Source organism: Bufo gargarizans, chromosome 6 (assembly GCF_014858855.1).
Source record: "Bufo gargarizans isolate SCDJY-AF-19 chromosome 6, ASM1485885v1, whole genome shotgun sequence".
NCBI classification, from domain to species: Eukaryota; Metazoa; Chordata; class Amphibia; order Anura; family Bufonidae; genus Bufo; species Bufo gargarizans.
In genome coordinates, this window is record NC_058085.1 from 378,776,568 (window position 1) to 378,804,278 (window position 27,711).

At 46.9% G+C, this 27,711-nt stretch overlaps 1 protein-coding gene across 34 annotated transcripts in view; it reads left to right on the top strand.

Moving 5' to 3' along the window:
* ABLIM1 (actin binding LIM protein 1) overlaps nucleotides 1-27,711 on the top strand; it is a 241,197-nt gene that overhangs the window by 138,286 nt on the left and 75,200 nt on the right. For 33 of the 34 annotated variants that reach the window (XM_044296708.1, XM_044296719.1, XM_044296709.1 and 30 more), the window contains 2 exons: nucleotides 1,939-2,065; nucleotides 2,247-2,340. In XM_044296708.1, coding sequence (XP_044152643.1) covers nucleotides 1,939-2,065; nucleotides 2,247-2,340 — 221 coding nt within the window. Of the gene's footprint in view, nucleotides 1-1,938; nucleotides 2,066-2,246; nucleotides 2,341-24,245; nucleotides 24,448-27,711 lie in introns of those variants that run through there. The other variant, XM_044296734.1, reaches the window with a different exon arrangement.

Genomic DNA, 27,711 nt, shown 5'->3' on the forward strand with positions numbered 1-27,711 from the left:
CCACTAGGGGGAGCTCACTACATACAGATTATACAGCCACCACTAGAGGGAGCTCACTACATACAGATTATACAGCCACCACTAGAGGGAGCTCACTACATACAGATTATACAGCCACCACTAGAGGGAGCTCACTACATACAGATTATACAGCCACCACTAGAGGGAGCTCACTACATACAGAGTATACAGCCACCACTAGGGGGAGCTCACTACATACAGATTATACAGCCACCACTAGAGGGAGCTCACTACATACAGATTATACAGCCACCACTAGAGGGAGCTCACTACATACAGATTATACAGACACCACTAGAGGGAGCTCACTACATACAGATTATACAGTCACCACTAGAGGGAGCTCACTACATACAGATTATACAGTCACCACTAGAGGGAGCTCACTACATACAGATTATACAGCCACCACTAGAGGGAGCTCACTACATACAGATTATACAGCCACCACTAGAGGGAGCTCACTACATACAGATTATACAGCCACCACTAGAGGGAGCTCACTACATACAGATTATACAGCACCACTAGAGGGAGCTCACTACATACAGATTATACAGCCACCACTAGAGGGAGCTCACTACATACAGATTATACAGACACCACTAGAGGGAGCTCACTACATACAGATTATACAGTCACCACTAGAGGGAGCTCACTACATACAGATTATACAGCCACCACTAGAGGGAGCTCACTACATACAGAGTATACAGCCACCACTAGGGGGAGCTCACTACATACAGATTATACAGCCACCACTAGACGGAGCTCACTATATACAGATTATACAGACACCACTAGACGGAGCTCACTACATACAGATTATACAGCACCACTAGAGGGAGCTCACTACATACAGATATACAGTCACCCACTAGAGGGAGCTCACTATATACAGATTATACAGCCACCACTAGACGGAGCTCACTACATACAGATTATACAGTCACCACTAGAGGGAGCTCACTACATACAGATTATACAGCCACCACTAGAGGGAGCTCACTACATACAGATTATACAGCCACCACTAGAGGGAGCTCACTACATACAGATTATGCAGCTATCACTAGAGGGAGCTCACTACATACAGATTATACAGCCCCCACTAGGGGGAGCTCACTACATACGGATTATACAGCCACCACTAGGGGGAGCTCACTACATACAGATCATACAGCCACCACTAGAGGGAGCTCACTACATACAGATTATACAGCCACCACTAGAGGGAGCTCACTACATACAGATCATACAGCCACCACTAGAGGGAGCTCACTACATACAGATTATACAGCCACCACTAGAGGGAGCTCACTACATACAGATCATACAGCCACCACTAGAGGGAGCTCACTACATACAGATCATACAGCCACCACTAGAGGGAGCTCACTGCATACAGATTATGGGAGTCATTTATGAAGATATATACGCCACTTTTGTGGCGTATATCTGGCGCAGAATCTGCAACTTCCCCGCTAATGCCAGGTTTAAAAAAGTGAGAGTGGCATGGGCCGGCTAGGAAGCTGTCTTACATTTAGAATCGGTGTTGAAAACGCAGAAGTTATGTAGAGGCTGGCGCCTGTTTATTTGGCAGATCCACAGCCAGCGCAGGGGCTTATTAAGCCCGGCGTCTAAAACACCATTCTTAGTAAATACACCCCTACATCTTTTCTGTTCTAATACATGAAGAATGAACAAATGAGGTCTTTTTCCTGAAACACTTTGTGCTGCTCTGGTCCAGTCTGTTTGAAGTCACTATTGCTCCGTCTTTCATCTTTCCAGTTACGTCTATATTGGGGATATTTACGGCTTCATCACGTTTTATTACCTCTTTCGGGTGTATTTCTGAGGATTTTGCCCCCTGCAGTTGCGGTCAGACATGATAATTCGCCCTTTCTTTTTCCGCAGGCTGCTCGGGCTGCGGCAGAGACATAAAGAACGGACAAGCATTGCTGGCCCTGGACAAGCAGTGGCATCTGGGATGCTTCAAATGTAAATCCTGCGGCAAAGTCCTGACCGGAGAATATATCAGCAAGTAAGGAGAACGAGATGACAACTCCCATCATCTCCTTATCACTGGATACTCACACCTTATAGTAACATCTATTCATCTATTACTGCTGACAACCTGCCTGTATATGATGCCTGAGAGGTTGTCACAGCCCCACCCCCTGCTGATGACATCACTGATATAATATTCCTCTTGCTCTGTGCAGGGACGGCTCCCCGTACTGTGAGAAGGATTATCAGGTCTTGTTCGGGGTGACGTGTGAGGCTTGTCACAAGTTCATCACTGGGAAGGTGCTGGAGGTAATGGAAGCTTCTTGTTCTTTACTGGTCTGTGCTGGTGGCGGATGGTGCTGGCATTTAATGGGTTAAAGGGGCGGTGTCCAGACGTCTAATGCTAAACCTTCAGCTGTATAATGAGACTATCTGGACCTTTCTTATAAACTTCACATTTCATTTACTTTCCACCGTTAAGATCTCTGCTTGCTGTAAATAAGTAGGATCCTTCTTACTTTCAGGCTACAAATCATCCAGACTCGCAGCAGAGGATTTGTTACAATGGTATCCTCTGTGAGGTGAACTGAACTCCAAACTTGATACATTGTAGCAAACTTTGAGGACAGGAGAGAGATTTGTGTTGTTGAATGATTTAACCCAAAGGGAATTGTCTCAATTAGATACATTGTCACAAACCCTCAGCTATGAGAAGTATTAGATCAGGGTGGATTTTCAGCTTCTGGCTGCAATCAAAAATGTCCGTAGACAATGAAAGCAAGCAGAGTAGTTGCAATTAGTAAATACTTCTAACTCAATGCGGGAATCTAATAACCCATGTAGTTCAAGTCAGAGAATGTGCAAAAAATTTTTTGTTTCGCACTTCTCTTGTTTTTTTTATTTTTAACTGGCAAGAATGGTAATAGAGGTTTACAATAAGAGAGATTGGTCTGCATTTCAGAAAAACTTGCATGCTTTTTTTAACTCAAATAGAGAATCCCAGCAGACGCGACTTTGATCTTCAAGAAATTTTATTTTCACAAATCAATATGTCCCTTCATTGATTTGTGAAAATAAAATTTCTTGAAGATCAAAGTCGCGTCTGCTGGGATTCTCTATTTGATTGCACGTGGAATTGGTCCTATCCCGCGCGGCGTGCATCCTAGCGAGTGCTGGTCGACTCATTGATTTTTTTAACTGACCACCAGGTGGGGGCATCTATATATTCTTCTCATGCACTGTCAGTGACTGACCACCAGGTGGCAGCATCTATATATTCTTCTCATGCACTGTCAGTGACTGACCACCAGGTGGCAGCATCTATATGTTCTTCTCGTGCACTGCCAGTGACTGACCACCAGGTGGCAGCATCTATATATTCTCATGCACTGCCAGTGACTGACCACCTGGTGGCAGCATCTATATATTCTTCTCATGCACTGTCAGTGACTGACCACCAGGTGGCAGCATCTATATATTCTTCTCATGCACTGCCAGTGACTGACCACCTGGTGGCAGCATCTATATATTCTTCTCATGCACTGCCAGTGACTGACCACCAGGTGGCAGCATCTATATATTCTTCTCATGCACTGCCAGTGACTGACCACCTGGTGGCAGCATCTATATGTTCTTCTCATGCACTGCCAGTGACTGACCACCAGGTGGCAGCATCTATATATTCTTCTCATGCACTGCCTTGAGCTTTTTCAGCTCCTTGCTTCTGGGAGATAAACGTCACTATGTGTCTGGCAGCACCTTGTCTCATGTCACCCATCCTGGGGCATGTTTAAGGGGGAGTCTGCGGGGGTCGCTGTTCTCCGTGCTGTGTGTACCGCTGATCACGCCCTGATATGAATATTGATAACTCCTGTGTGTTGCCGCTGACCACCTGGTGGCAGCATCTATTTATTACTCTAATGCACTGTCAGTGACTGACCACCAGGTGGCAGCATCTATATATTCTTCTCATGCACTGCCAGTGACTGACCACCTGGTGGCAGCATCTATATATTCCTCTCATGCACTGTCAGTGACTGACCACCAGGTGGCAGCATCTATATGTTCTTCTCGTGCACTGCCAGTGACTGACCACCAGGTGGCAGCATCTATATATTCTCATGCACTGCCAGTGACTGACCACCTGGTGGCAGCATCTATATATTCTTCTCATGCACTGTCAGTGACTGACCACCAGGTGGCAGCATCTATATATTCTTCTCATGCACTGCCAGTGACTGACCACCAGGTGGCAGCATCTATATATTCTTCTCATGCACTGCCAGTGACTGACCACCAGGTGGCAGCATCTATATATTCTTCTCATGCACTGCCAGTGACTGACCACCTGGTGGCAGCATCTATATGTTCTTCTCATGCACTGCCAGTGACTGACCACCAGGTGGCAGCATCTATATATTCTTCTCATGCACTGCCTTGAGCTTTTTCAGCCCCTTGCTTCTGGGAGATAAACGTCACTATGTGTCTGGCAGCACCTTGTCTCATGTCACCCATCCTGGGGCATGTTTAAGGGGGAGTCTGCGGGGGTCGCTGTTCTCCGTGCTGTGTGTACCGCTGATCACGCCCTGATATGAATATTGATAACTCCTGTGTGTTGCCGCTGACCACCTGGTGGCAGCATCTATATATTCCTCTCATGCACTGTCAGTGACTGACCACCAGGTGGCAGCATCTATATATTCTTCTCATGCACTGCCAGTGACTGACCACCTGGTGGCAACATCTATATATTCCTCTCATGCACTGTCAGTGACTGACCACCAGGTGGCAGCATCTATATATTCTTCACATGCACTGTCAGTGACTGACCACCTGGTGGCAGCATCTATATATTCCTCTCATACACTGTCAGTGACTGACCACCAGGTGGCAGCATCTATATATTCTTCTCATGCACTGTCAGTGACTGACCACCAGGTGGCAGCATCTATATATTCTTCTCATGCACTGTCAGTGACTAACCACCAGGTGGCAGCATCTATTTATTACTCTAATGCACTGTCAGTGACTGACCACCAGGTGGCAGCATCGATATATTCTTCTCATGCACTGCCAGTGACTGACCACCTGGTGGCAGCATCTATATATTCCTCTCATGCACTGCCAGTGACTGACCACCTGGTGGCAGCATCTATATGTTCTTCTCATGCACTGTCAGTGACTGACCACCTGGTGGCAGCATCTATATATTCTTCTCATGCACTGTCAGTGACTGACCACCTGGTGGCAGCATCTATATATTCTCATGCACTGTCAGTGACTGACCACCAGGTGGCAGCATCTATTTATTCCTCTCATGCACTGTCAGTGACTGACCACCAGGTGGCAGCATCTATATAATCCTCTCATACACTGTCAGTGACTGACCACCAGGTGGCAGCATCTATATATTCTTCTCATGCACTGTCAGTGACTGACCACCAGATGGCAGCATCTATATATTCCTCTCATGCACTGCCAGTGACTGACCACCTGGTGGCAGCATCTATATATTCCTCTCATACACTGTCAGTGACTGACCACCAGGTGGCAGCATCTATATGTTCTCATGCACTGTCAGTGACTGACCACCAGGTGGCAGCATCTATATATTCTTCACATGCACTGTCAGTGACTGACCACCTGGTGGCAGCATCTATATATTCCTCTCATGCACTGTCAGTGACTGACCACCAGGTGGCAGCATCTATATATTCTCATGCACTGCCAGTGACTAACCACCAGGTGGCAGCATCTATTTATTCTTCTCATGAACTGTCAGTGACTGACCACCAGGTGGCAGCATCTATTTATTCCTCTCATGCACTGTCAGTGACTGACCACCAGGTGGCAGCATCTATATATTCTTCTCATGCACTGTCAGTGACTGACCACCAGGTGGCAGCATCTATTTATTCTTCTCATGAACTGCCAGTGACTGACCACCTGGTGGCAGCATCTATATATTCTTCTCATGCACTGTCAGTGACTAACCACCAGGTGGCAGCATCTATATATTCCTCTCATGCACTGTCAGTGACTGACCACCAGGTGGCAGCATCGATATATTCTTCTCATGCACTGCCAGTGACTGACCACCTGGTGGCAGCATCTATATATTCCTCTCATGCACTGCCAGTGACTGACCACCTGGTGGCAGCATCTATATATTCCTCTCATGCACTGCCAGTGACTGACCACCAGGTGGCAGCATCTATATATTCTCATGCACTGTCAGTGACTGACCACCAGGTGGCAGCATCTATTTATTCCTCTCATGCACTGTCAGTGACTGACCACCAGGTGGCAGCATCTATATATTCTTCTCATGCACTGTCAGTGACTGACCACCAGGTGGCAGCATCTATTTATTCTTCTCATGAACTGCCAGTGACTGACCACCTGGTGGCAGCATCTATATATTCGTCTCATGCACTGTCAGTGACTAACCACCAGGTGGCAGCATCTATATATTCCTCTCATGCACTGTCAGTGACTGACCACAAGGTGGCAGCATCGATATATTCTTCTCATGCACTGCCAGTGACTGACCACCTGGTGGCAGCATCTATATATTCCTCTCATGCACTGCCAGTGACTGACCACCTGGTGGCAGCATCTATATGTTCTTCTCATGCACTGTCAGTGACTGACCACCTGGTGGCAGCATCTATATATTCTTCTCATGCACTGTCAGTGACTGACCACCTGGTGGCAGCATCTATATATTCTCATGCACTGTCAGTGACTGACCACCAGGTGGCAGCATCTATTTATTCCTCTCATGCACTGTCAGTGACTGACCACCACGTGGCAGCATCTATATAATCCTCTCATACACTGTCAGTGACTGACCACCTGGTGGCAGCATCTATATATTCTTCTCATGCACTGTCAGTGACTGACCACCTGGTGGCAGCATCTATATATTCCTCTCATGCACTGTCAGTGACTGACCACCAGATGGCAGCATCTATTTATTCTTCTCATGAACTGTCAGTGACTGACCACCAGGTGGCAGCATCTATTTATTCCTCTCATGCACTGTCAGTGACTGACCACCAGGTGGCAGCATCTATATATTCTCATGCACTGTCAGTGACTGACCACCAGGTGGCAGCATCTATATATTCTCATGCACTGCCAGTGACTGACCACCAGGTGGCAGCATCTATATATTCCTCTCATGCACTGTCAGTGACTGACCACCAGGTGGCAGCATCTATATATTCTTCTCATGCACTGTCAGTGACTGACCACCAGGTGGCAGCATCTATATATTCTTCTCATGCACTGTCAGTGACTGACCACCAGGTGGCAGCATCTATATATTCTCATGCACTGTCAGTGACTGACCACCAGGTGGCAGCATCTATTTATTGCTCTAATGCACTGTCAGTGACTGACCACCAGGTGGCAGCATCTATATATTCTTCTCATGCACTGCCAGTGACTGACCACCTGGTGGCAGCATCTATATATTCCTCTCATGCACTGCCAGTGACTGACCACCTGGTGGCAGCATCTATATGTTCTTCTCATGCACTGTCAGTGACTGACCACCAGGTGGCAGCATCTATATATTCTTCTCATGCACTGTCAGTGACTGCACACCTGGTGGCAGCATCTATTTATTACTCTAATGCACTGTCAGTGACTGACCACCAGGTGGCAGCATCTATATATTCTTCTCATGCACTGTCAGTGACTGACCACCAGGTGGCAGCATCTATTTATTCCTCTCATGCACTGTCAGTGACTGACCACCAGGTGGCAGCATCTATATAATCCTCTCATACACTGTCAGTGACTGACCACCAGGTGGCAGCATCTATATATTCTCATGCACTGTCAGTGACTGACCACCAGGTGGCAGCATCTATATATTCTTCTCATGCACTGTCAGTGACTGACCACCAGGTGGCAGCATCTATTTATTCCTCTCATGCACTGTCAGTGACTGACCACCAGGTGGCAGCATCTATTTATTACTCTAATGCACTGTCAGTGACTGACCACCAGGTGGCAGCATCTATATATTCTTCTCATGCACTGCCAGTGACTGACCACCTGGTGGCAGCATCTATATATTCCTCTCATGCACTGCCAGTGACTGACCACCTGGTGGCAGCATCTATATGTTCTTCTCATGCACTGTCAGTGACTGACCACCAGGTGGCAGCATCTATATATTCTTCTCATGCACTGTCAGTGACTGCACACCTGGTGGCAGCATCTATTTATTACTCTAATGCACTGTCAGTGACTGACCACCAGGTGGCAGCATCTATATATTCTTCTCATGCACTGTCAGTGACTGACCACCAGGTGGCAGCATCTATTTATTCCTCTCATGCACTGTCAGTGACTGACCACCAGGTGGCAGCATCTATATAATCCTCTCATGCACTGTCAGTGACTGACCACCAGGTGGCAGCATCTATATATTCCTCTCATGCACTGTCAGTGACTGACCACCAGGTGGCAGCATCTATATATTCCTCTCATGCACTGTCAGTGACTGACCACCAGGTGGCAGCATCTATATATTCTTCTCATTAACTGTCAGTGACTGACCACCAGGTGGCAGCATCTATTTATTACTCTAATGCACTGTCAGTGACTGACCACCAGGTGGCAGCATCTATTTATTCTTCTCATGCACTGTCAGTGACTGACCACCTGGTGGCAGCATCTATTTATTCCTCTCATGCACTGTCAGTGACTGACCACCAGGTGGCAGCATCTATTTATTACTCTAATGCACTGTCAGTGACTGACCACCAGGTGGCAGCATCTATTTATTCTTCTCATGAACTGCCAGTGACTGACCACCAGGTGGCAGCATCTATATATTCCTCTCATGAACTGCCAGTGACTGACCACCAGGTGGCAGCATCTATATATTCTTCTCATGCACTGTCAGTGACTGACCACCTGGTGGCAGCATCTATTTATTCCTCTCATGCACTGTCAGTGACTGACCACCAGGTGGCAGCATCTATATGTTCTCATGCACTGTCAGTGACTGACCACCAGGTGGCAGCATCTATTTATTCCTCTCATGCACTGTCAGTGATTGACCACCAGGTGGCAGCATGTACATATCATATTGCAATCTGACTTGACCAGTGTGAACCCAGCGGATAATTTGTGGGGGCCCCGCTGATATATTACAGGGTGGACAACCTGTTCCCCAATGTCAGTTTCTGGAGGAAACAATAGTGGGGCCGGTCAGACTTGAACTTTTTCAGCCCCTTGCTTCTGGGAGATAAGCGTCACCATGTGTCTGGCAGCACCTTGTCTCATGTCACCCATCCTGGGGCATGTTAAAGGGGGAGTCTGCGGGGGTCGCTGTTCTCCGTGCTGTGTGTACCGCTGATCACGCCCTGATATGAATATTGATAACTCCTGTGTGTTGCCGCTTATCAGGAAGTGTCTCCGCTTCTCTGACACCAGGGAAGAGATAAAGGAATTGAAAATGTAAAAATTAAACAATGTAAATACTGATTTGAAGAAGAACTTTGTATCCTGAGAATTATATTCAGACTCCTTCTCGCCCAGGCTCAGATCCGTGTTCTATATGTGTACCTAGCCCCTCCCTTCCCCCGTATCCATGGAGACGCCGGTCTGGGCCCCTTCCCCGGGCCCCCTGCCGTACACAGACCAGAAATAGTTGGGAATCAGCCATTTCCTGTTTGTTCTCTATGGGCGATCCCAGTGTTTACATCTGCATGTTACATTGTATCGCAGTGCAGTATATGGCGGTGACCTGTGCGGGGGAGGGGACAGTATACATATATACACCTCCATTACTCTGTGCTCCGGAGCGTATCTGGACTGGGCAGAACTTTCAGTACTTCAGATCTGCGGTGGCCTCCATTTGTGCTTCGTATTTCTTTTCTTCACTATAGTCCTAATCTCTGCTTGCTGTCAGTGAATGGAAATGCTCTTGTCCACCTCCAGAGGCTGAAATCCCCCCCGGCCTTGTTTGTTACAGTTCTGTCCATTGTATTGGATCCTCTATGAAGTACAAAGCCTGGACTCCAGTCTGATACATTTCATCTGCACTGTTACATTGTAGCAAACTATCAGGGCAGTAGAGATTTGTGCTGCTGATGTGTTTAAGGAAAAGAGGATTTTCTAGATTGTAACGAACCCTCAGCTGTGAGTAGTATTGGGTCTCTACAAGTTTTCAGACTCCGGTTATATGGCCTCATGCAATGTGCGGTCCCTAATGTACGGGCAACATCTGTGCGGCTGCCGTGACGGATCCAAATCCATTCAACTTGAATGGGTCCGTGATCCGTCTACACTGCAAAAAAAGTGAATTGATTCACATCTGTGATGCGTTGGGCACAGGCCGGGCCCGTATATTTGGGACCCACTGTTCGCGGGACGTAACATCGGCATGGCCGAGCAATAGCCATGTGTATGAGACCTAAACAAGAATGTTTCCATTCACTGACAGTAAGCATTGATCATGAAAATGACGAGGTTACAACCAGATAGCAGACAACATAAAACGAAACAACTCTGAAACTTCCTTGTGAGTTTCTCTGATGGCGGCGCCGCTTCTCATGATGTTGGTTGAGTGACATCTGTCGAGTGCGCCAATGTGGGACTGGAGATCTGGATGATAAAGACCGCCTCATACGATTTACCGCCTGCGACCTCCCTGTGACTGGGCCCTCAGCAGATGTCGTATGACGTCAGGGCCTCAATACATGACAGGTTCATTTATCGGCTGCAGCCATGATCTGATCTGATGATCTGTCCTGGCCTGACAGGGGTTAAGTGTTTCATCACAGCGTCCTTATTGGCGCAACACAATGGCGGTAATTATTTTGGGCGTTTTCATTTGTTTTATTTCAGTCTTGCTCATTAAGTTACAGACTAATTATATGATTAAACTAGAAAGATATTTGTAACCAGACTGTAATAAAAACTGCACAAAGCCTGGGGCTCACAGCAAGCTGAGCAAGCAGGGATGACGGGAGATGTCAGCTCATCAGCTGCAGAATTCTAAATGCAGCTCTGGAGAAAAATACAAACAAGACTTCCTGTGATTTTTCCTCTTATATTCCCTTCTTCCTAAAAATTACTACATACATATTATACGGCCACCACTAGAGGGAGCTCACTACATACAGATTATACAGCCACCACTAGAGGGAGCTCACTACATACAGATTATACAGTCACGACTAGAGGGAGCTCACTACATACAGATTATACAGTCACCACTAGAGGGAGCTCACTACATACAGATTATACAGTCACCACTAGGGGGAGCTCACTACATACAGATTATACAGCCACGACTAGAGGGAGCTCACTACATACAGATTATACAGCCACCACTAGAGGGAGCTCACTACATACAGATTATACAGTCACCACTAGAGGGAGCTCACTACATACAGATTATACAGTCACGACTAGAGGGAGCTCACTACATACAGATTATACAGTCACCACTAGAGGGAGCTCACTACATACAGATTATACAGTCACCACTAGAGGGAGCTCACTACATACAGATTATACAGCCACCACTAGAGGGAGCTCACTACATACAGATTATACAGCCACCACTAGAGGGAGCTCACTACATACAGATTATACAGCCACCACTAGAGGGAGCTCACTACATACAGATTATACAGCCACCACTAGAGGGAGCTCACTACATACAGATTATACAGCCACCACTAGGGGGAGCTCACTACATACAGATTATACAGCCACCACTAGAGGGAGCTCACTACATACAGATTATACAGTCACCACTAGAGGGAGCTCACTACATACAGATTATACAGCCACCACTAGGGGGAGCTCACTACATACAGATTATACAGCCAGCACTAGGGGGAGCTCACTACTTACAGATTATACAGCCACCACTAGAGGGAGCTCACTACATACAGATTATACAGCCACCACTAGGAGGAGCTCACTACATACAGATTATACAGCCACCACTAGGGGGAGCTCACTACATACAGATTATACAGCCACCACTAGGGGGAGCTCACTACATACAGATTATACAGCCACCACTAGAGGGAGCTCACTACATACAGATTATACAGTCACCACTAGAGGGAGCTCACTACATACAGATTATACAGCCACCACTAGGGGGAGCTCACTACATACAGATTATACAGCCAGCACTAGGGGGAGCTCACTACTTACAGATTATACAGCCACCACTAGAGGGAGCTCACTACATACAGATTATACAGCCACCACTAGGAGGAGCTCACTACATACAGATTATACAGCCACCACTAGAGGGAGCTCACTACATACAGATTATACAGCCACCACTAGGGGGAGCTCACTACATACAGATTATACAGCCAGCACTAGGGGGAGCTCACTACATACAGATTATACAGCCACCACTAGAGGGAGCTCACTACATACAGATTATACAGCCACCACTAGAGGGAGCTCACTACATACAGATTATACAGCCACCACTAGGGGAGCTCACTACATACAGATTATACAGCCACCACTAGAGGGAGCTCACTACATACAGATTATGTAGCGAGGCAGCAGAAATTTATCATGTATTCTGTTATTGTACAGGGGATTTCAAGCTATAAAAATGAATGAATCCGCACAGAATTCTAGTGTCTCAGTCTTCAAACAATCTGATCATGTACCAGGAATCTCATGATGATCAGTTCTGTACTTTTCCCCTTAAATATCTCTTATCTCTTACTGTGGGAAGACCGAGTGGCTATAATTGATTAGATAAATCCATGATATCTAATAACTCTGTGATTATCAGCGGTATCAATGCTGAATCCTTATGGGGCTCCTGCGGCAGTGATTGATGGGGGGGGGGGGGGGAGTCTGGCTTATATCTATGGAGCCTGGGATCTAAACGTTGCTTCATAATTAACCCTTGGTGATTTAAAGGGGCGGATCCATTGTTTTAAACAATTATCTGGTTACAAAGTTGCAAGATGCAGGATTCAGGTGGAATAATAATGGCTTAGGACAGATAATGACTCGCTGTCATGTACTGTGCATGGGAGCGGCGCCTGAACAGAGCCTTTACAGCACATGGACCGAGGTTGTGGTGAATTATAAAACCTCTTAATGATGGTGAAATAAATCTGCCAGAGGCATGCGAGGTGCGGTCATTCACAGGGAGCCCAGAACGCTGCCCATCACTAGACTACAGTCGTGGCCAAAAGTTTTGAGAATGACACAAATATACGTTTTCACAGAGTTTGCAGCTAAACTGCTTTTAGGTCTTTGTTTCAGGTGTTTCTGGGATGTAGTGAGATATAATTACTCGCACTTCATACGTTTCAGAGGCTTTTATCGACAATTACATGACATTTATGCAGAGTCAGTATTTGCAGTGTTGGCCCTTCTTTTTCAGGACCTCTGCAATCCGACTGCGCATGCTCTCAATCACCTTCTGGGCCAATTCCTGACTGATAGCAACCCATTCTTTCATAATCACTTCTTGGAGTTTGTCAGAATTAGTGGGTTTTTGTTTGTCCACCCGCCTCTTGAGGATTGACCACAAGTTCTCACTGGGATTAAGATCTGGGGAGTTTCCAGGCCATGGACCCAAAATGTCACCGTTTTGGTCCCCGAGCCACTTAGTTGTCACTTTTGCCTTATGGCGCGGTGCTCCATCGTGCTGGAAAATGCATTGTTCTTCACCAAACTGTTGTTGGATTGTTGGAAGAACTTGCTGCTGGAGGGTGTTTTGGTGCCATTCTTTATTCATGGCTGTGTTTTGGGCAGAATTGTGAGTGAGCCCACTCCCTTGGATGAGAAGCCGCCCCACACATGAATGGTCTCAGGATGCGTTACTGGTGGCATGACACAGGACTGATGGTAGCGCTCACCTTTTCTTCTCCGGACAAGCCTTTTTCCTGATGCAGGTCACCATGGTTAACAATGGAAGAACAGTGATTACTGAAATGATCTCAGCAGGTCCTTTACTGACAGCAATGAAATGCAGTGGGAAGGTTTTTTTGGATTAAGTTAATTTTCATGACAAAGAAGGACGATGCAATTCATCTGATCATCTTCATAACATTCTGGAGTAGATGCAAATTGCTACTATAAAAACTTAAGCAGCAACTTTTCCAATTTCCAATATTTATGTAATTCTCAAAACTTTTGGCCACGACTGTACACCTCCTACTGACACGAATTCATTCATCAGAGAGGAGAGATGGGAATCCTGAGGGTGGAGGTGGGATTTTTACTCTTGAAGTGTTGGTCCCATCGCAGACAGTTATGGCAGATCACCAGGAGATCTCATGTGTCAGAGCAGCTCAGCCCCCTGGACAGTGCTCATATCTCTAGAACAGGACCCTGAAGTGAAGGAGGAGGACGCACGTGAACCTCCCCCTCCATACACCGCGGGCTCAGTGGTCTTCAGACGTCCCATAACAGTGAATGGAGAGGACACCGGGCGTACGCAGTCTGCTCCCCAATAGCTTCAGGGACTACATTGAGGGGATGGGACCAGCCAGACATTTATGGCGTATACTAGAGAAACACCATATGTGTTCCAAATAGGACAACCCCATTAACTAAAGGCTGCCATGTTGGTTACTTCTCTAAAGTTTATGCTATTCTGAATATTAGTCCTTCCTGCTGACATCACAGCAATAAATATGTCTATTAACGGTATATATACATTACATTACTTATCCTGTATTATACTCCAGAGCTGCACTCACTATTCTGCTGGTGCAGTCGCTGTGTACATCACATTACTTATCCTGTACTGATCCTGAGTTACATCCTGTATTATACTCCAGAGCTGCACTCACTGTTCTGCTGGTGCAGTCACCGTGTACATACATTACTTATTCTGTACTGATCCTGAGTTACATCCTGTATTATACTCCAGAGCTGCACTCACTGTTCTGCTGGTGCAGTCACCGTGTACATACATTACTTATTCTGTACTGATCCTGAGTTACATCCTGTATTTCTTTTATTAAAATTTTAAAACAAACAGATAAATAAATATATAAAACAGAGACCAAACCAACCATACAGGACATGATGCTCCTCAGCGCGGCGCAGACAGCACCGGTCCAGCCCACTCGCCACAGAACACCAGCTATGTACAATATTTACAATATCTATGTACATGTACTAACCTTCCTGATCCGGTTGCACCTACCTACACTTAACAAATACAGAAGTTAAACTTACAAAAAGCCCACCCACCACCACCCCAATGCAACACACAATTTTTTATTTATTTTTTATATATTATATATATATATTTTTATTTTTTTTGGTCCCTGAGCTGGTCCCGCATCCCATGCCCCCAGTACATGATAATAGACGTCCATGAACCAGCCCAGGATTTTCTTATATGTCCCAAAGTCCCCAATGTTCCATGGAACCCTCCCCCCATTTACCCACCACCCAACCTAACACTACACCCGACAACTCAACCTATACAAATATACAAATATATATATAGACATAAAGACATATAAACTACATTACATAGTACATTACATAGTAGACCTTAACCTCACCACCCACCGTGAGGCTTTTCAGCCACACACAACCCATTAAAGCCCAAGTTTGGCGCCTGCAAGCCCTATGTCCTCATACAGCCACCAAAACAAAACAAAAATCTACAGTGTCAGCTTCAGCCCACCACCGGGAGGGGAGACAACAGGCTAGGGTACCCTAAAGGCAAAACCCCTCCAGAGGAGAGAGGCTCTACCCGCCCCCAACCTCTCGTACTCCAGAGAGCGCACCTTCACCAGGTCTCTGAGAATGTTCCTAACCACCTCATCCTCGGGGAGGATTTTGCGTTGCGTCGAAACTAAACACCGTGCATGCCACGTGTAGTACCTGACCACTGAGCTGACTAGGAATAAAGTGCAAAGGTCCCTACCACCCAGGTGTCTGAATGCTCCATAGGCCCATTCCGCATAGGAGAGAGTGACCAGCCTAGGCCAGCCAATGGAGGTCCCCACCCTGGTGTAAACCTCTGTGTTAAAGGGACAATGAAGCAGGAAGTGGTCCATGCTTTCCAGCACACCACCGCACTCCTCACGGGGACACCCCCTGTCCTCAGAGCTCCTACACTTCAGATTGTCCCTCACACACAGTTTCCCATGGAAGCAGCGCCAAGTCAAGTCAAAGAACTTCAAGGGGATCCTATTGGAATTTAAAAGCCGTAACCCAACCCTCAGATCCCGACCTGGGCAGTCCCTGAGGGCCAGAGGTTTCTGGAAATGGGTCAACAGAACCCTCTGGTCAAGGAGTCTCCTTGACTGAGTCCTGATTTCCCACATCCCCAGACCCCACCGACGTAATACCTTCAGAACCAGGGCAGCATAAGCCGGGAGATGCCCATGTGGTGTGCGGAGATCCTTCACTTGCCCCCCTGTCTCCCATTCCTGGAAGAAAGGCCGAAACCATCCCCGACAGGAGGCTACCCACAGAGGAGCCCTCTCTTGCCAGAGGTTCGAGAGATTAATCTTAATAAAGGTGTTCACCAGGAACACCACAGGGTTGACCATACCCAACCCTCCTAGTCTCCTCGTACGGTAAGTAACCTCCCTCTTGACAAGGTTCAGTCTGTTTCCCCATAACATCTGGAAGAACAGACTGTAGACCCGAGTCCAGAAAGGTTCCGGCAAGACGCACACACTGCCCAGATATAACAGCAAAGGGATCAGGTAGGTTTTGATAATGTTCACCCTTTCCCTGAGGGTTAAAGACCAACCCTTCCACTGGTCCACCTTCTGAGCGGCAATCTTAAGCCTGCTATCCCAATTTTGATGGGGGTAATCCCCCTGGCCAAATTCAATGCCGAGGACTTTTGTAGATTCCTGGGGCTCTGGAAGGGTGTCCGGGAGATCAAAACCAGGATCTCCACCTCCCAGCCAGAGACTCTCACACTTATCTCGGTTGATCTTGGACCCAGATGACTCTGAGTAGCGCTCTACCTCAGACAGTACCCACTCTGCCTCCCCTCTCGAAGACACAAAGATAGTTACGTCATCAGCATACGCCACCACCCTCAGTGTAGTCTCCGGAGCCGCCCGGTCCATCCCGATGCCCGCCAACGGCCCACGATCAACCCCTCTAAGGAAGGGATCGATCGCGAACACGTACAAAAGCGGGCTCAGAGGACAACCCTGGCGAACCCCAGATCCCACCCCAAAAGGACGCCCAATCCAACCATTCACAAGCGGGAAACTCTCTGCCCCTGCATACAAGGTCTTAAGCCAATCAACAAACCCCCCGGGCAGGCCATATCTCAGAAGGACAGACCAGAGGTACTCGTGGTTAACACGATCAAATGCTTTTGCCTGATCCAAGGACAGCATGTACCCCTTCCAGTGACCTGCCCTGCCCTGCTCCACGGCCTCCCGGACACTGAGCACAGCACTAAAAGTACTGTGGCCGGGAACAGAGCAATGCTGGGCCCCAGAAAGGAGCTGGGGTGCAAACTTCACCAGCCGATTAAATAGCACCTTTGCCAAAATCTTTCTGTCCACACCGAGGAGCGCTATGGGACGCCAATTCTCAATGTGGAAAGGATCTTTACCCTTTGACAGGATGATCAGGGCCGACCTCCTCATTGACTTTGGTAGAGTACCCGAGGAGAGACACTCATTTAATACCTCAGTCAAGAGGGGAACTAAGGTGTCCTTAAAGGTCTTGTAAAACTCAGATGTTAAGCCATCCGGACCAGGTGATTTTTTGGGAGCAAGCCCCTCAATCACCAGACTGACTTCCTCTTCACTGATCATTTCCGTCAAACCGTCGAGAGAGGGGTCTACCCCTGGTTCAGGGACAGTTTCAGTCAGGAAAGCCGATATCTTATCACGATCAAGATCCCTCCTTGCCATGAGATGTGAGTAAAAGGATCTGACAACCTCCAGGATCCCTGATCTGGACCTTCTCAGAGAACCCGTACTATCAATCAGTCCTGACACAATCTTACTACTCACTGACATCCTGCAGTTTTTGTAAGGGTCGGGCGAGCGGTATTTCCCGTAATCCCTCTCAAAAACCAAAGATGCGTGCCTATCGTACTGACACCTCATAAGCAAAGACTTCACTCTGGAGATCTCCTCACGGCTACCCCCAGTCGAGACAAGACGTTCGAGTTTCCTCCTCAGGCCCTGATACAGGCGATACTTACTCAGACTCCTGAGGCTCGAGAGCTGGCGGAAGAATCTCCCCACCCTTTCCTTGAAGATCTCCCACCACTCAGACTTACTGCCGCAGAGATCCAGCAATGGTACCTGGCTCTGAACGAAATCCTCAAAGGACTGTCTTATCTCCGCTTCTTCCAAGAGAGACGAATTGAGCCTCCAGTAGCCCCTTCCCATTCGGGGGGTCTCTGCAACATTCAGAGAAAACAAAATCATACAGTGGTCGGAGAACTCCACCTCCACAGCGGACACGGCTGAAGAGACGGCTTCCTCCTTTAAATAAAACCTGTCTATTCTAGACCTACAACTAGCCCTATGATAGGTGAACCCCGGGTGGCCTGGGGTGTGCCGGATGTGGACATCCACCAGACGAGCCTCACTAGCTATTTTATTAAGCGCAACGCTGTCGTAAGTCAGCTTGTCCCTGGAACCTCCCCTATCCTGGGGCCTCGTGACAGTATTGAAGTCCCCTCCAAAGACCACCTGCCGACTTGTAAAAAGATAGGGCTTGATCCTCATGAAGAGACACTTACGGTCCCACTTGGACTGGGGACCATAGATGTTAATTAGACGAAGTTCTTGTCCCCTCATGAGGACATCCAGGATCAGGCACCTCCCCATTTCTAATTCAATAACCCGTCGGCATTCTACCGGTGCAGTAAAAAGGACTGCCACCCCGCTATACGGCTCGGCCGCAAGAGACCAGTAGGAGGATCCGCGTCGCCACTCCCTTTTAGCTTTAAATACAGATGCCAAATCTGGCAGCCTGGTCTCCTGCAAAAACAAAATGTCAGCTTCAACCCGGCTGAAAAAATCAAAGGCCGCAAATCTAGCCGTATCTGACTTAATGCTGGCGACATTAATGGACGCCAGCGTCAACGGAGTGAGTGCCGCCATCATGGGTGATTGAATTAGATGGCTTTCTTTTCCCACTGCCCCCACCAACTTTTTCATCAGATGATGGCTTACCCCTCTTCAAACAAACAGATGTGTCCATTTCACCTCTGCCCTTGTGCTCTGACTCCAAGCCAGCCCCCACCCCTGAGGACATGTTTTCCCCAGTAGAAGGAGGCTCGGCGTCCCCCGCAGGCCCAGGTGTCACCGCGACTCCCGAAACCTCCCCACCGGCTCCCTCCCCTGAGGAGGGGGAGGTGTCACCAATGGCTTGGAACCGGTTTGAGAGACTAATCAGAGGGGGGTTGGTTGTACCTTCCTTTGGCATCTGGCGGGTGGGAGAAGATCTTAAATCTCCCTTTTTCCCTGTACGTTTATTACCCTGCTTTTGCCATCCCCCACTTCCCCCGTCATGGGGGGATAATGAGGAGATGGCACCTTCCTCTTCCTGGATCCTCCTAATTTCCTCATCCAGCTCACTGTCCCTTTGGGCCTCAGCAGTAGCAGCAGTCTCAGGGGTGAGATCAGGGGTCATCCCAGTTGCCTGAGGTTCCCGGGATTCACCCATCTCCCTCTCCCTTCGGCGATTTTCCTGACGCCTCAGTTGGGCAGGCGTCTTTTGCTTACTTTTCTTCCCTGGCCCCTCTGTTCCTTCACTTCTGCCAGCCCCTGCCCCAGTAGAATTGGCCTCACGGCTTCCTCCCGCCGGGGCATTGACCGCATTGGCAAAGGAATGAGGGCAGCGACTGAATGGGTGACCTAAGTCACCACACAGGTGACACCTAATCTCTGCACATGATGCAGCGAGGTGGCCAATCTCCCCACACAGCGCGCACTTCTGTACAGTGCAGTTAGCACTGAAGTGTGTGGGGCTGCCGCATCTGTGACAGAGCTTCGGCTGACCCTGGTAGAAAATCTGGATGCGATCCCTTCCAAGGAAGGTGGCAGATGGTATGTGAGTAACTGTGTTTCCTAAAAGCCTAAGTTTTACCATGAACGTCCAGGCCCCAGACCAGATGCCATGTTCATCCCTGTTCTTCTTGGGAACCTCCACCACCTCCCCATATCGGCCGAGCCACGTCATGATGTCAATACACGAGAGTGACTCGTTACGGGTTAGAACGGTCACCCTCTTCACATTGTTCTGACGAGACACTGCCTGGACGGCAAAATCTCGCCAGCTGGGCTCGTCCTTTGCCATCTCATAGTTCGACCAGAAGAGCTCAAGTCCCTCCGGCCGAACAAAGCTGACATCGAACTCAGGGGTCCCATAGGGATGTATCAAGGCGTAGATGTCTGTCGCCTTGAAGCCCATCTTTAGAAGGAGCTCAACAACTTCTGATCTTGAAGGACATGTATCACTGCCCCTCCACCTCAGACGGACCACATTCCTACGGAGAGCACCCTGCCCAGCTGTCGGGAGGGACCACGTGGTCTCCCCGCTCCTTTGCTCTCGGAAGGCTGAGAGGCCATGCCTATCTATCCAAAAGGATAGATCAACCTCCCTCCCCTCTACATTGATTGTGCTCTCCCCTCTCTTTAGAGCCTCCAGAAGACGCCGCTGCAAAACGCCGTCCCCAGAGCCAGAGGACAAGGAGGGTCCCCTACTCACCCCGGCCGTGACAGTAGCAAAACTGCGCACAGGGGCTGCCACAGCCGGGGGGGCAACCGGACCAGGTTCCACACCCTCCCCACTTACCAAAGACCCTCCACCACCCACTTCCATATCTTCCATCCCCAAACCAGCCTTACTTACAACAGATTCTGCGACCTCCCTTCCTTCCCTCCTAACACCATTCACTCCACCATCCAAACCCCCAGACATATTTTTATTAAAAATAATTTTCTGCCCCCCACCTGCTCCCTCACTCATACTGGCTGAACCGGTGTGTTTTGGTGTAATTATTGGTACCTCAGCATCACTGGGCCCTGGGGTCGGAGCTGCCCCCAAAAGACAGGCCACAGCCCCAACCCCACTTTTATCATTGCCCTCCGCTTCCTCAGTACTACCATTTACAACTTTTGGGCGCCGCTGATCCATTACCGGGCGCCGCTGATCCAAACGCTGCTGATCTGTTCTTTCATGGCGCCGCTCATCTGGACCAGCAGCGCCAATACAAAACAAAGGCTTTGGCCTCAGTTCTTGACCTTCATTGGGAGGCGTAACCGTCATAGCTCCGACAGCTCCTTCATGCCTCTGCTGGCCCGAGGGAACAGCGTCATCAGCGGTTGGAGCCAACGGAGCTCCTGCAGCCATCTGTGGCGTGGAGCCACCCCCTCCTCCCATCAGGGAGCAAACTCCAGCGCCAGAGATTTTTCTCTCATCCTCCGCAGTAACCTTCCTGTCCGGCTTTTCAGCCGGTGTCGCACCAGCTCCATCCCCGTTACTGCAAACAGAGACGGAGCTCACCACCATATCGGATACCTCGCTCTCCCCTCTCTCCTGCACCGAGTCCACTGCAGGACACGGGCTGGGCTGAGAAGAGGGGCTAATACAGTGAGCCGGCCCTGCGGTCGACCCGGGGGTCCCAGGGAGGGGGGTGTATACATATCTTACCTGCTCCTGGAGCTTGGTCTTCTTAGCCTTTTTCTTTCCTTCCCCAGGCGTCTCCGGTGGCAACTCATCACCAAAGCATAAGTCCTGGAAACGCACTGGGGACTCCAGGAGCTGGATCTCCTCCACTAGGGCCCCTCCCGGGCCGCAGGTCTCATACTCATCCCCCGAGCCGCAGCTGGGTGACCTTGCTATTTGGCGTGCAGGGGGCCCACTGTACGGAATCTGCTCCTGCAGGCTGCCAGGTGGATCTTGCTGGTCATCATCATCATCCTCCTCCTGCACGACTGGTTCCTTCTCCACCTGGCTGTCAGGCTGCTGCCCCATCTGCCCCTTCTCCTCCGCCATCTTCCGAAAACGTTCCTCGTTTAGGAGTTTTTCCTTAAACGGGCCGCTTTTATCTCGGAGTACAGTCCGCCTTTGCTCAATCTCGCCAATGTCAGCTTGTAGCTGCTTTATTTGGCTCTCCAGCCCCTGCTTCTTCCTCTTTGGGGCCACTCCAACACAAGACCTCAAGCCGCGCAGCTCCTCCCGGAGCCTCCTCAGGGTCTTAGTCGCGTCTTCGTACTCACGGAGGTGGCTCATGACCCGGGATCCGTAGGTGGAAATGGACTCCCGGGCCCTCAGTACGCCCCAGCCTTCCTCCTCAAGATCTGCTTCACCTCCGTGAACACTCGGCTTTTGCTGGGCCCCGGAAGGGCCACTCTCACCCATGCTGGCATTCGGGTCCTCCTTAGCGGATCCAGCCTTGCGGCTCTTCCTACTACCCTCAGACTCAGGGGAGACAGAAGCCACATTACTGCGACTCCTGCCAGATCTTCTTACCCCTGAGTCCTCCATGCAGGCCAAACGCTGGCTTCTCCTGTCCCCTGAAGGCCTGCCGCTGGGAACAGGAGCCTGGGGCTTGCTTCCCTCGCTCATGCCTGAGAACCCACTCTCCCCCTGGGGAGGAGAGAGCCGGCCTCAGGTGGATAGATTTTCCTCCAAACGCTCAGGAGCAGCAGCAGCAGCAGCAGCTACACACAGCCACAGGCGACCACACCCACAGGTAATCGCAGCTCAGGAACAGCTGGTCCAGAGCTGCACTCACTATTCTGCTGGTGCAGTCACTGTGTACATACATTACTGTACTGATCCTGAGTTACATCCTGTATTATACTCCAGAGCTGCACTCACTATTCTGCTGGTGCAGTCACTGTGTACATACATTACTTATCCTGTACTGATCCTGAGTTACATCCTGTATTATACTCCAGAGCTGTACTCACTATTCTGCTGGTGCAGTCACTGTGTACATACATTACTTATTCTGTACTGATCCTGAGTTACATCCTGTATTATACTCCAGAGCTGTACTCACTATTCTGCTGGTGCAGTCACTGTGTACATACATTACTTATCCTGTACTGATCCTGAGTTACATCTTGTATTATACCCCAGAGCTGCACTCACTATTCTGCTGGTGCAGTCACTGTGTACATACATTACTTATCCTGTACTGATCCTGAGTTACATCCTGTATTATACTCCAGAGCTGCAGTCACTGTGTACATCACATTACTTATCCTGTACTGATCCTGAGTTACATCCTGTATTATACTCCAGAGCTGCACTCACTATTCTGCTGGTGCAGTCACTGTGTACATACATTACTGATCCTGAGTTACATCCTGTATTATACTCCAGAGCTGCACTCACTATTCTGCTGGTGCAGTCACTGTGTACATACATTACTTATCCTGTACTGATCCTGAGTTACATCCTGCATTATACTCCAGAGCTGCACTCACTATTCTGCTGGTGCAGTCACTGTGTACATACATTACTTATCCTGTACTGATCCTGAGTTACATCCTGTATTATACTCCAGAGCTGCACTCACTATTCTGCTGGTGCAGTCACTGTGTACATACATTACTTATCCTGTACTGATCCTGAGTTACATCCTGTATTATACTTCAGAGCTGCACTCACTATTCTGTTGGTGCAGTCACTGTGTACATACATTACTTATCCTGTACTGATCCTGAGTTACATCCTGTATTATACTCCAGAGCTGCACTCACTATTCTGCTGGTGCAGTCACTGTGCACATACATTACTTATCCTGTACTGATCCTGAGTTACATCCTGTATTATACTCCAGAGCTGCACTCACTATTCTGCTGGTGCAGTCACTGTGTACATACATTACTTATCCTGTACTGATCCTGAGTTACATCCAGTATTATACTCCAGAGCTGCACTCACTATTCTGCTGGTGCAGTCACTGTGCACATACATTACTTATCCTGTACTGATCCTGAGTTACATCCTGTATTATACTCCAGAGCTGCACTCACTATTCTGCTGGTGCAGTCACTGTGTACATACATTACTTTCTGAGTTACATCCTGTATCAGACACTTGGGGGGCTTAGATGCTTTCTATGACATTAAGGGGGTTCCTTGCTGTAGGAGACCCCCGGCCTGAGGCAGGATATACCTGAAGCTTCTCCCCGCTCCTCCTCCTCCTCGGTCATTGTGATGGTAGAACGCGTTCTGCAGGCTTGGAGAACATTCCCGCCGACCCCTCCCTGCAGCTCCTCGTCTGTGTAGTTTTGTCAGGCGACACATTTGCAGCTCCCGCTGTGCAGGACAAAAGTATGGAATGACCGGAGGAAGGAGAGGGAACCCCGACAGATCCCACTGCTGTAGACCGGGGGAGAGAGAGGATTCTGGGGATCCCTCACCCCATAAAGGGGCAAAGAAAAGTCATCAGCCACAGGTAACTGAGCATCTGATGTGTGAGCACGTAGCCGCTGTACAGATAATGTAGTGGATGTCACCTGCAGTCCTATGTAACAACACAGATAACACAGTGATAACTCTCTGAGTACAGATAATGTAGTAGATGTCACCTGCAGTCCTATGTAACACCACAGATAACACAGTGATAACTCTCTGTGTACAGATAATGCAGTAGATGTCACCTGCAGTCCTATGTAACACCACAGATAACACAGTGATAACTCTCTGAGTACAGATAATATAGTGGATGTTACCTGCAGTCCTATGTAACACCACAGATAACACAGTGATAACTCTCTGAGTACAGATAATGTAGTAGATGTCACCTGCAGTCCTATGTAACACCACAGATAACACAGTGATAACTCTCTGAGTACAGATAATGCAGTAGATGTTACCTGCAGTCCTATGTAACATCACAGATAATACATTGTAATGTTGATATTTTCAGATTCAGCTGTTTTTATCAAAGTATAAAACATAAACTCAGTAGCTCTGCTACATCTACATGTAGTTTGTATGTGTGTGATGTGCTGCAGCTGCTGTCCTGTCAGGTGGGCTCGATGTGGAGATTTTATTTTCTTTACCTGAGGGTTTCAGCCGACTGAGGAATGTAACACAGTGACTTAGGACCAACCAGAGTCCAGATGTTGTCTGTTCCTGGGATCACATTCTCATAAAACACAGACTGTCACATTCCACATCTGTCTGCAGTATAGCAGTTATATTCCTGTACATAGGAGCAGTATTATAGCAGTTATATTCCTGTACACAGGAGGCAGTATTATAGCAGTTATATTCCTGTACACAGGAGGCAGTATTATAGCAGTTATATTCCTGTACACAGGAGGCAGTATTATAGCAGTTATAGTCTTGTATATGGGAGCAGTATTATAGTAGTTATATTCTGGTACATAGGAGCAGTATTATAGTAGTTATATTCTTGTACATAGGAGGCAGTATTATAGTAGTTATATTCTTGTACATAGGAGCAGTATTATAGTAGTTATATTCTTGTACATAGGAGCAGTATTATAGTAGTAATATTCTTGTACATAGGAGCAGTATTATAGTAGTTATATTCTTGTACATAGGAGCAGTATTATAGTAGTTATATTCTTGTACATAGGTGGCAGTATTATAGCAGTTATAGTCTTGTACATAGGAGCAGTATTATAGTAGTTATATTCTGGTACATAGGAGCAGTATTATAGTAGTTATATTCTTGTACATAGGAGGCAGTATTATAGTAGTTATATTCTTGTACATAGGAGCAGTATTATAGTAGTTATATTCCTGTACACAGGAGGCAGTATTATAGCAGTTATAGTCTTGTATATGGGAGCAGTATTATAGTAGTTATATTCTGGTACATAGGAGCAGTATTATAGTAGTTATATTCTGGTACATAGGAGCAGTATTATAGTAGTTATATTCTTGTACATAGGAGCAGTATTATAGTAGTTATATTCTTGTACATAGGAGGCAGTATTATAGTAGTTATATTCTTGTACATAGGAGCAGTATTATAGTAGTTATATTCTTGTACATAGGAGCAGTATTATAGTAGTAATATTCTTGTACATAGGAGCAGTATTATAGTAGTTATATTCTTGTACATAGGAGCAGTATTATAGTAGTTATATTCTTGTACATAGGTGGCAGTATTATAGCAGTTATAGTCTTGTACATAGGAGCAGTATTATAGTAGTTATATTCTGGTACATAGGAGCAGTATTATAGTAGTTATATTCTTGTACATAGGAGGCAGTATTATAGTAGTTATATTCTTGTACATAGGAGCAGTATTATAGTAGTTATATTCTTGTACATAGGAGCAGTATTATAGTAGTAATATTCTTGTACATAGGAGCAGTATTATAGTACTTATATTCTTGTACATAGGAGCAGTATTATAGTAGTTATATTCTTGTACATAGGAGGCAGTATTATAGCAGTTATAGTCTTGAACATAGGAGCAGTATTATAGTAGTTATAGTCTTGTACATAGGAGCAGTATTATAGTAGTTATATTCTTATACATAGGAGGCAGTATTATAGCAGTTATAGTCTTGTACATAGGAGCAGTATTATAGCAGTTGTATTCCTGTACATAGGAGCAGTATTATAGTAGTTATATTCTTGTACATAAGAGGCAGTATTATAGTAGTTATATTCTTGTACATAGGAGCAGTATTATAGTAGTTATATTCTTGTACATAGGAGGCAGTATTATAGTAGTTATATTCTTGTACATAGGAGCAGTATTATAGTAGTTATATTCTTGTACATAGGAGCAGTATTATAGCAGTTATATTCCTGTACATAGGAGCAGTATTATAGTAGTTATATTCTTGTACATAGGAGCAGTATTATAGTAGTTATATTCTTGTAAATAGGAGCAGTATTATAGTAGTTATATTCTGGTACATAGGAGGCAGTATTATAGTAGTTTTATTCCTGTACATAGGAGGCAGTATTATAGTAGTTATATTCTTGTACATAGGAGGCAGTATTATAGCAGTTATAGTCTTGTACATAGGAGCAGTATTATAGTAGTTATAGTCTTGTACATAGGAGCAGTATTATAGTAGTTATATTCTTATACATAGGAGGCAGTATTATAGCAGTTATAGTCTTGTACATAGGAGCAGTATTATAGCAGTTGTATTCCTGTACATAGGAGCAGTATTATAGTAGTTATATTCTTGTACATAGGAGCAGTATTATAGTAGTTATATTCTTGTACATAGGAGCAGTATTATAGTAGTTATATTCTTGTACATAGGAGCAGTATTATAGCAGTTATATTCCTGTACATAGGAGCAGTATTATAGTAGTTATATTCTTGTACATAGGAGCAGTATTATAGTAGTTATATTCTTGTAAATAGGAGCAGTATTATAGTAGTTATATTCTTGTAAATAGGAGCAGTATTATAGTAGTTATATTCCTGTACATAGGAGCAGTATTATAGTAGTTATATTCTTGTACATAGGAGGCAGTATTATAGTAGTTTTATTCCTGTACATAGGAGGCAGTATTATAGTAGTTATATTCCTGTACATAGGAGGCAGTATTATAGTAGTTATATTCTTGTACATAGGAGCAGTATTATAGTAGTTATATTCTTCTACATAGGAGCAGTATTATAGTAGTTATATTCTTGTACATAGGAGCAGTATTATAGTAGTTATATTCTTGTACATAGGAGCAGTATTATAGTAGTTATATTCTTGTA